We start from the raw sequence: 11,093 nt of genomic DNA, 5'->3' as shown, positions 1-11,093 counted from the left end.
CTTGCTGCAATTAAAAACTTCAATCATATGATTCAGTTATGTTGAAGTAATGAGAATATTTCTTGCCTCTTTCACAAAACTTGAGCCACAAACTACTTTGGGGAAAAAAAAAAAATCAAACCCATAAGCATAACAGGATTACAAAAGCCCCAAATGACACCCATAGTGCATGATTTGCACTAGCTGAAAAGTCATTTCCTAATAAAACCGAGGGTCTAAGTCTTGAGCATCACTGGCACTTACCAGGAAAGATGTCCTTCACGAGAAGCAGGGAACTACTGTCATCCTCTGGCCCTATTTGTTCCATCAGGAGCTGTTTTCTGCTTGCTGTGCTTTGAGTGATTGGGTGGTGCTGTTACGGCAGCCAGTGCATGATCATTAAGATACCCACTGTAAATTCTGTGGGTAATTTTAGTATAACTATATTTGATATGGATAAAATAATCTGGTTATTTGGCTTTCCTGTGGCCTTTCTGGGAAGCTAGTTTTAAGCAGATTCATAATAAAATTCATCAAAGGTTGGGGTACTCCTGTAGAGTGGATATACTTATAACATGAATTTTTGGCTTTTAAAGGATTTTATTTTTACATGCTGTTACCTTTAAGTGCTTTTAGCTTTGATTAAATCTCAAACTAAATCTAGTTTCCAGTCTATGTTGCTTATATCCACCCTAACTCAAAACCAGAACAGGAGTCAGATTAAATGAAGTAACAGCAGCTCTGAGACAGTACCTGGGCTGCCAGGGTGCTCCTCTGCTTCTATGATGGGTCAAATGGGTCAGTACCAAACAAGCAGGTGACTCCTTTCCAGCCCACAAAGTGGAAAATTTGTTTACAATTGGAGGAATGGTTATGTGTCCTGACATAGTCTTGGGTCTGGCCCTGGGAAGGGGAAAATGTTCTTGGGTTATGTGGTTCATGCATACAGGCATAGGGCAGCCAAGAACTGTCTTTGGCTGTCCTAAGAGCCTCCTTAGTTTCCTTTAGAAGACATTCAAATTGAGTTTCCTAAGGAAAAATGAATACTTGCTATTGATTGTCATCACTTCTGTAGCCATCATTAGAAAATGTGCTTCTGCCCTGCCCTCCCAAAGTATTACTTGCTGACCTGTTCAGCTAAAAAGCTCTTGAGGGAGAACATGGACAACAAGAGGGGTGACAGGAACACCATGAAGATGACAACATCTTGCCTGTCCTTTTTCTTGGTGACTGTAATGAATTCAGGTTGAAATGCCAATCAGTGTCCCATTGCAAAAGCATTTTCTTCTTTATAAATAGATATTCAGGCAGAAATTCACAAGCAGTTATGAATGCTGTCACAGAATCACAGAACGTTAGGGATTGGAAGGGACCTCAAAAGATCATCCAGTCCAATCCCCCTGCCAGAGCAGGAACACCTAGATGAGGTTACACAGGAAGGCGTCCAGGCGGGTTTTGAATGTCTCCAGAGAAGGAGACTCCACCACCTCTCTGGGCAGCCTGTTCCAGTGCTCTGTCATGGCAATACCGCAAGCAATGGCTGCATTTGAGACCTGAGACTTGTCCAAATGCACCAAAGCTGGTTTTTCTGTATCAGAGCTCACCACTCCTTCTCAAAACTAGTACTCCGCCTCTGGCACTGCGGTGTGGTAACTTTCTTCCCAATGATGTGTCTTGTCAATTGTAAACCCCTTCTACAAAGTGGGGAGATGTCATCATCATTACAAAAATGGTATTCTCTGCTGCCTTGTGTTATGTGGTTCTACAAAGTCCAGCCTGTTTTGATGATTGTATGAATGAATGAATAATGAATTCTACAGGTTGATTGACTATTTTGTGTAAAAAAATGTTCTTTTTGCTTTTTAATGCTCTTATCAGTAGTTGTTTTAAGAGAGACAAACCATTCCAGCTCTCACTTAGCTTTCTACAAACTACAAGGAATTCTTATAAAACAATGCTGTCACACAGTGTCTTTGCCAAGGTTTAACAAACTGTTTTAATAAAGACGTTATTAAGGAGTTGTATTTTAAAGGAAATGACAATGCATATGTGGAAGTATTCTAGATCATTACACCAAAGTCTGCTTTTTGAAAGACTATTTCTCATCCGGTATGTGTTCTTTTATATTAATATTTGTTTTTTATATTAATGTTTATTTATTATTCCCTAATTTGCTGTTTTACCTAATTACACAAGATATGCAAGTACAAACACTAATTACTAAATCAGACTGATTTTAACAGACTCAGAGGAAATAAACCAACAAACATGAAGACAGAGACCTGTTTATTTTCCCTACTCCTTGTCTGACAGACTGCACAAAGTCACAGTTTTAAGAATTATACTGAACAGTGGCTTAGTTTTTTATTAATGGGGGGAGAGAGGTTGCTAATCTGTTTTCCAATCATGGATTCTTGCCAGAGAATTTGCGAGGTATTAATTGCCATATGGAAAGCATGTTCATGAATGCCTACATACATATGTTGCTATGTGTACACATCAACATACATATGTGTATGTAAAACCATGCTTCTTTATAAAGAGAGTTTCTGTTGACATTTTTTCAGACTACACAATAGTTGCTGATCACACACACCTGAACTGTTTCCTCGTGTATGCTGGTTGTGGAAATGAAAGTGATGAGGGTGGAGGTCCTTGAGAAAATATATGTAGTTTTCTTTTTATCACTGCCATCTCTGCTCTGCTGCTGCTCCCTTGAACTCCTCTTCTACTCCTGGCTTTTCAGTCTGGCACCTCTTTTCACACTGAAGATTCTGATCTTCAGTGGCTACTGCTTTATGATTTCAACCGCAATCCAGCTCACTTTCTTCTCTTGGCAGTATTAACACAGCAGTTGACACAAAGTGTGAATTATCTGAAACATCCCTGGGTTACAGGCGGAAGCCTAGGACTGTAATGATTATGGCTTTTAATCAGTATGCTGTTGATTTGTACTGACTCAAAACAAATTTTCTGATGTGAGGCTTTCTTCTTTTTTTTCTTCTAGCTGACAAATTTTTATGGCTCCCTGAAAATTCTTCCTCTAATAGGATTTAAATTAAAGTAAATGCATTTACTTTAGCATTCTTGTTTACTGGTGGTAAGAAGGAGCTATTTCTACTCATTCTCCACCTATTGCTAGTAGTGCATTCCAATTTGAAGGGGAGAAAGAAGCAACACCTTTCTGGATCCTTGTTTTGCCCTGCACTGAAAGAAGGGAAGCAGGAAGATTGTGTAAGATGTGAAACGATGTGGAGCTGCAAGAAGCCCCAGTATGCTCCACATCAACCACAAAGAACAGGCAGAGTGTGCCATTTCACTGGCATAAGGCACCATGCGGGGTCTTCCCATAACCAGCCTTTCGTGAGCTTGGAGCTGGAAAAAGGCTGAGGAGCTTAAGCCAAGTTGGTGGAAACTTCTGAAAATTGCATCCATCCCCCAAAACAAAATACTTCCTTGGAATCACAGATTGAGTGCCTTTTTCTTCCCCACTAGTAAATGGCAAATTAGAGGAACAGGTTTTGGTCATTCATGAGGGATTACCTCAGAGCAGCCCATGGGAACCAGGCCTTCGCTTTGGCCTGAGGCAGAAGAGAGCATTACTTTTGAACTTGCCGTTAAGTTGAGGTTCTTGAAAAACTCGAGGCACGCTGTAAGGGCCTCTGGCCTTGGGTACCCTCAGAAGTGGATCCCAGCTGAGGCCTACAAGGCGGCCAGGCCTGATGGATACCGCACACAGGATGGCTCTACACAATCTCTGCAGAGCGTGTCCCATCGTTAGCTGGTTAAACATCGAGCAGTTTTCATCATTAGTGGCAGACACACTTGGCAGTGTTTTCTTCCCAATGGAGAATGCAATCAACTGATATGCCCCGTGGTTTTGCTTTAGCAGGTTGCCAAACTTTCTGGAGCATTTTGTAAATGCTTCCCCTTACATTTAGCAGTTGTTGAGAAATTTGCCTGCTGCTATTACAATGCTATTTTTTATTTATTGTCTTGTACATGCCTCTAAATGAAAGACATGTGGCCATAAAGCTGAAGAGTGATTCTGTCAAGAATACACTTTGTGAAGGCCTCTTACAGAGATAAAGGTACTTTTAAACATAAACTCAAACTTAGAAACACTCTATCTGCTGCTCATCATCTCAGTACAGAGGGATGATGAAACATGGAAGTTGCCAGAAAAAAGAAAAGGCTGCAACAGTGACTAAAAATCCAACTGAATTTGTTTGCAGGAAAAAGATCTTCCAAGGCTTGGCTGAATGAAAGGTGAGATTCACACAAAATATAGGGAAGGCCAATTGAGTGCAAATATCCACATTTTCAAAAAAAAGGTTGTCTGTGATGCTCACCAGCAACCTGAACATAGAGTTTCAGTCATCCTCATTAAGTGCTATTTATAGAAAACCAAAGTGAGTGTACTGGGATGAACAAAGCACTGACTTCAAAGAGCAGAAGAAAGATTGCTGAATGAATACATAGATGGACATAGAAAAGGATAAAAGGGTGAAAAATAAAACACTAGCATGAGAAACCAGAGATCAACATTTTCACTTTCTTCTTCCCTCAAACCTACTTCACAAATTCTCCTTCCCATATTTCAAAAGATCCACAACAGAAAACATTAACTAGGAGTCTCATCTGGATTTCCCTTTACATTTGCCCTTTACATGGTCACATTTTTAAATTAAATAGTGATAGTGAAGGATAATAGTATCACTTGAATATTATGCTTCAGAAATATAACCTACAATTAGTAAAATAAAATACAGTAAAAAGACAGTACTCTCAAAGTGGCACAGTAGGTTATCAGCATGCACAGTAAAAGCACTCAATACATTCTATCATCTCAGAGGGACTTCAGATTATCACTAGAAGGAGTTGTCTGGCAAATATTAAGTATGATTAATGTTACACAGAAGAAATACATGAAATACAGCAAATTGTTCTAGTGAAGCTAGACTAAATTGCTGGTATCAGCTCAAGGTGCTCACTGCACTCCTCATTTGTACATCTTATGCACAACTTCAAATTTATCAGTGTTAGAGGAGTCAGCATGTCTTACCTGTTTTTTTATAACACAGAGGAAATGGAGGGTGCTGGACATACCTGGAATTGTTCAGGATGGGAGAGCCTCTGAAGGTCATGTGGTCCAACATCCCATTCAAAGCAAGGCCAGCTATGATGTTAGATGAGGTTCATCAGTATGTTGTCCAAGCAAGCTGTTAGTATTTCCAGGAACAGAGATGCCACAACACCAGGCCATCTCTTTCAGCACCTAGCCACTCCCATTGTCAGAATAGTTTTTATCATATCTAACGGGAATTTACCTTGCAACCACATGCGCCTCTAGTTCTTTTGCTGTGCACCTCTGAAGAGTGCTCCATATTCCATTTTTGAAGGCATCAGTGAGATCTCACACCCCCACCCCATCCCCATACTAAGCCTTCTCATTTCCAGGCTGGAGTAATGCAGCTCCAGCTGGATTTTACACTACTAACCAATACTCTTTGACACAGGCTGTCGTCTACAGCATAGACTTGTAGTCAGCTTGTCAATGGGGGACTTTATCAGCAGAATGTGGGACTTTATGCTACTTTTTAATATATTGGATCTTTCTATTTATTAATTTTGTAGTTTTTAAATTATATAACTTTGATGAAAAATATTGTAAGATCTTGAAGAAGACAAATCTAGGTTTTGCTCCTTTTAATAATTTATCCCCACCAGAAATTACACTATTTCAAAACTCTCATGAGTTTCAAAACTCGTAGGAATTTTTCTTTTCACAGGTATATAAGAGATTGACGAGTAAATCTGCCATATCCCTCTCCATTTTCCTTATTAGCCATCAGGAGAAAACTTGTCCACCCGAGATGGCAATGACAGACCAGCTGTAGCCCTCTAGAAGAAGGTGGACAGTGACACAGTTCCCTCCTTCATCCCACAGGAAAGGGACCAGAGACTCTCTGCAAGCTTCTAGCAGAAAGATAGGTCACTTGAAGTCAAATTGCTGACATGAGATGTGTTTGGCGGCTCCTGTGCACTGAATTGAGTAGTGCAGACTGTTTTCCTTTCCAGATATTTGTGACTTGTAATAAGTCCCAGATTTTGAAATAGGACCCTGCGTTTCCGATGATGAACCAGGGGAATTATGTGGCTTGCTCCTCACGACTCTAATAACTTTGGATGATTGTTTCACATGATTCACTTGGAGTCCTTTTCTGATCCTCATCATGAAAGAATTAAAAAAAGGCAGAAATGGATCATATGTTTAAGTATCAAGAACATCTCTGTGCTTTTCAGAAACAAGGAAACAAGGAAATCAGTAGAATATAATTTTGTATAAAATGTGTCAAAATTTAGAGGAATGCACTACAACTCGATAAACTGTAAACTGAATTAAAGTTATGACACAAATTTTATATAAGTCCACATTACGTATTATTTTCCTTTAACAAAACTTTTTGATAATCTCAGAATGCTTAATGGGCATAATGCAGTTCTCAATATGTTTTGTGTTACATTTAAAAGATTTCATTTGTTAAAGTTTTCATGTGTTATTAAAATCACTGCTTGGATGTGGTACAGTTTGTATTAAAGGGTAATATTCAAACTAAACATACAGCTTTTTAACAGATGTTTAATTACAGCAGCTTCTCAAACTCAGAAATCATTTGTGGATCTCTTGTTATTTCAGATGAAACTACTTATATACAAATGTGTGCTACTTTGGCCCAGTATCTTTTCACTATTATGGGGCAAGATGAAGTTGGCAGCAGTCAGTTCCTCATTGCAAGTTCCGAGACAAGCTGACCAAAAATGTCTCAACCAAACAAGTAACAGATAAAAACCCTTGAATTGTTATTCTGTTTCTAAGTTCTTGAAACAAATACCACTAACTCGAACCTCAGATCTTATTTCTTGCCTGCAGTCTTAACTTTTTCACTCTCTGCATTCTCCAACAAGTTGTCTAAGTTTGATTTACTCTTTTATAAATATACAAGAGTGCAGTTATTTATTGTTCAACTGCTCCTTTATTAAAAAAAGCTCTTGTTCTCACACTTCTAACTATCTATGCACTGAAAAGCTTCAGCTTTGAACAGAGGTGGAAGTTTTGGTTTAACAAATCTAAAGCCAGTTGCTACCATTATACCTCTATGGACTAAAATACAGTTTTATTATGTTATTAGAAACCTGAAAGTAGATTTAGTACTTTTTACATTATGTTAGCTCCAAAAACACCACAATGCCATGACTTCTCCATCTCTCTGAGAAAGGTGAGGCCTGCTGCTTTTTTTATTAATGACATACAAGAGGGATATGCTGAATACTTCTCTCACCCTTGGGGAAATTAATCTCTTTGTAAGGGACAATCACATTAGACTCAGTGGGACTTCAAGAAGTGCTCTGGGCTTCTGCTGCCTCTCTGCAGAGAGATCAGTTTAACGGCCACAGTGATACTAGGGCTGCCTGTGCTGTGAATGAACCCTGAATGTATATTTTACATCATCAACTTGCTTATGAAATTCCATTTTCTGAATAAAAAACTAGTAAAAGTAAAGATCAAGGAGTGGGAATTAGAGAGAGAGAGAAAATGAAAGGTTTCCAGTAACACACACTAAAGATTTTAAATAAATATTTTAATTCTATTATTGGCATTTACAGGTAGAAAGCATACAGTATGTTACAATTTTATCAAAATGTGAAAAATATGGATGTTACATAAGTAACAAATGTAAAAAAAGTATTTTTCTTACCTTCCCTGAAAGTAAGAAAACTATTCAGCATAGGAAAATATTGATATAAAAAAAACACAGCTTAGGTAAAAAAAAAATTGAATTCTTTACACAATAGGTTCATCAGATCTGCATGAAGATGTAAGGACTTTGTGAAGTTCTACTTTACCTAAAACTTTAGGAAATTTGGGACAAACAGTAAGCTACATAAAATGAATCTACAAGTAGTTTTCCCTCATATCCACTCCAAAATGCTAGAGTGCAGTAATTTTCTATACAATAAATAATTCTCCAAAGTTTCCATCACAGAAAATCATATAACACAGAAAATGCCACTCCAAAGACACAAAGGCTAGGCAGTGCTTTAATAATAATGATGATAATACTTATTATAGTGCTTTGTATTGTTAGCACTTCAGATGAGTTAACTAATCAGGCCTCACAGCACCCCTGTGAGGCAGGCGAGTAAGTGTTATTCCTACCTTTCCATAGTACAGATGGGAAAATGAAATCTGGGGAGAAGCATGGACTGCAGCAGCAGCACAGCCGAGATGAGAGGCCAAAATGTGTGGAAAGAAAGGATTTTTTTTTCCCTCACTCCCATTGATGATGCTGCTGCGAGCCAGGCTACCTGGCTGGGCTGGGCTGATGAACACCAATTGCTCTGCTCACACCAGTAGCACAGAGCAGGGGTGGGCAGGGAGCGGGGCTAAGCATCCCAAAATATTTCACAGAGATTCAGAAGCTCTCACACAACTTTGTCAAAGAAGAAGAAAAAAAGAAAAAACAAAAAAAGAAAAAACAAACAAACAAATAAACAAGCTGAAAAGAAAAAACTCCTAAAGTGCTGACTGGCTTAAGCTGCTTCTAGCACCTCTTGTATGAAATAAGACTTACAGCACTGTTGCCAGCAATTATTCAAGCTGATTTCATCCATAAAGTTACATGTGAGCAACTGCAGGATATGGTAACTACATTTTCTGAGACAGCTTACTACTGAAATTCCTTCATTCACCATCCTTCTTCCATGCACTTCTTAATGAAAATTAAATCCTCAATATTCTTGCATCATAAAACATGTTAGTAGTTGGAGACAATATGCACATCCTTCACAATTAAAAAAAAATTAGTTCATATTCAGAACAAAGCATTAATTTAAGAATCACAAACCAAACAATGGTAAATAGGAAACCCTTTTCAAAGGCTGCATGCCGAATATCTTGTTTTCAAATACAATGCATGCAGGAGAAATAAATTCATCCAAGCATAATTAAATTAAAAATGTTTTAAGTCTCTTTCAGCAGCATAATGGTTATTATTTTTAAAGTCTCCTTCACCCAAACTGGCCTGTGGTTCAAACGCTGACCTTTGCTTTTCTACAACCACACAATGGTTTGACCAGTCCCCGTGCACTGTGGCTGTATCAGGAGATAGAGCCTATACATACTGTTCTGCCTCCCCATCCTTGCAAACAGGCTTCGTTGTACCACCTTTGCTGTCTTCACTTGCTGCTGCTGCTGCTGCTGTTTTTTCAGGAAGTGATGCCAAATCTTTGAAAACATCCACATAATGCCCAAAACCTGGGCCCCAGTTCAAGAGGTTGTCCCAGTTGAAGCTCCCCGCTTGCTGCCCCAGCTTCACGGACAAGGAGCCCTCCCCTGTGCTGGGGGTGGTCGCTTGTGCCCCCACTGGACCCCCCTCACCTCGGCGGCCAGGGTACCGCCGGGGCTTCAGCCTGGAGCCATAGTTGTCCTCATCATCCGCATCGGACTCATTGACCTGGGATAACTTGGGCATCCTGGAGGTGTATGCTATGGGCTTATCCCTGTCATACTCCATCTCTGAGCAGGTGAAGGACTCATGGGAGTCGCTGTCAGAGGAGGACTCAGGTGCAGGAATACCATCAGCTGGGTTCCTCGTCCGGGACAGAGGCCTTCTACAGTCCTCCTCAGAAGAGGACCGGCCGTGGTCGGCGCTGCAGATGCTGGGGTTTCTGGGGCGAGGGGTGTTCAGTCTCTCCACCTCTTCGATGGATAGCCCCACCGGGGGAGCAGTATCCAGAGGGATCTGCCCAATGGGCTGCTTCAGACGGCTTCCTGGTCGAGAACCGTGGCTTGCCATGGTCTGTGGACTCTTACTTCTCCTCCCCAGTCGAGTGGCATAGTTAAAAATGCCAGGCTGGCACACATCATTGTGCATCTCCAGTGGGCTTCCTTCCCTTATGGCGAGGTGCAGCTCCCTTGCTGGGCTATGCCTGTAGAAAGTTGACGATTTGGAGAACGGTGCAGGGCTATGCCGAGACAGGGGGTTAGGAGTAGGGCACGCTGAGTGGCTTAAAGACGTTGTCCTCAAGCCCTGCCCGTAGGCAGGCTGGTAGGTCAAGCTGCTGGCTCCCAGGGGCATGGGGGACTGCCGTGCAAAACCCAGCGGGCTGTGCCTCTGGATGGAGAACTTAGGTGTGTGGCTCCGAAACTGCTTGTAGTGCTGGATGATGTCAGCGTCTGAGGGGGCGATGCTGCTGGCGTTGTCAATGTCGTAGTGCTCGATCTCAGGCTCAGGGGAAGCCAGTGGGGCACTGGGGATCGTCTCAGTGGTGTGAGGGATGTCAGTTTCATCATAAATGAGATACGGGTTTTCTCTTTCAATGATATCAGGCTTCGGGTTCCCTTCGGGCTGCTTCCTGACAGTCATGTCATCGCCATAGGGTGGGATGTTGTCAGGGTCATCAAATGCCACATTCTCGCTCCCTTTTTTCTTCTTCTCCTTTGTTTTCTTTTCCTCTTTTGGGGCTTTTGACTTCTTTCCTCGGCACTGGTTACAAAGGATGAGGCTGAGGACCAGCAGTGCCAGCACTGTGGCGCAGCTGCCTACGATAGCCGGCACGGCCCAGAGGGGCAGAGACAGCTCAGCAGGGCGCGGGGACGGGAGGCAGATGTGGCCGCCATTGAGCCCCGCTCTGCACTCATGGCTCGGGGCGCACGAGACCCCCAGGCATGCCACCACCACCTCGCACATCCGTCCTGCGTACGCCTCAGGGCAGCTGCAGGTGAAGCCGGTGAGCGCCACAGGCTCACAGCTGCCCCCATTTTGGCAGGGGCTGGAGGCGCAGGCGCCCGGTGGTACGCACTGGTAGGCGTACCACTGGTTGATGCACATCAGCTCACCCCAACAGGGATTGCTGGCACAGACGTTGGGGCCGCGGCAACCGATCTTCACCGAGGAGTCTGTTTTGGAGACAATGGCGAGGCTGTGCTTGCCAGTGAAGGGAAGGTTCTCCCCACCATACTTGATGTAGGAAATGCAGCCATCGAAGCCTAGGAGAAAAAGCAACAGTCACATTGGGACCTGAATACTGAGGACACACTGTCAAGATGC

At 41.8% G+C, this 11,093-nt stretch overlaps 1 protein-coding gene across 1 annotated transcript in view; it reads right to left on the bottom strand.

The window, feature by feature from the left end:
* Positions 1 to 9,155: 9,155 nt before the first annotated feature.
* The window catches only part of FAT4 (FAT atypical cadherin 4), a gene marked incomplete at its 5' end in the record, with an annotated part of 40,477 nt that continues 38,539 nt past the window's right edge, over positions 9,156 to 11,093 (bottom strand). The window contains one exon of the mRNA XM_010185829.1: positions 9,156 to 11,032. Within this exon, the coding sequence (XP_010184131.1) occupies positions 9,156 to 11,032 (1,877 nt within the window). The remainder of the gene's footprint in view (positions 11,033 to 11,093) is intronic.

Source organism: Mesitornis unicolor, unplaced genomic scaffold, assembly GCF_000695765.1.
Source record: "Mesitornis unicolor isolate BGI_N332 unplaced genomic scaffold, ASM69576v1 scaffold5796, whole genome shotgun sequence".
NCBI classification, from domain to species: Eukaryota; Metazoa; Chordata; class Aves; order Mesitornithiformes; family Mesitornithidae; genus Mesitornis; species Mesitornis unicolor.
This window is presented reverse-complemented; position numbering and strand designations above follow the sequence as displayed.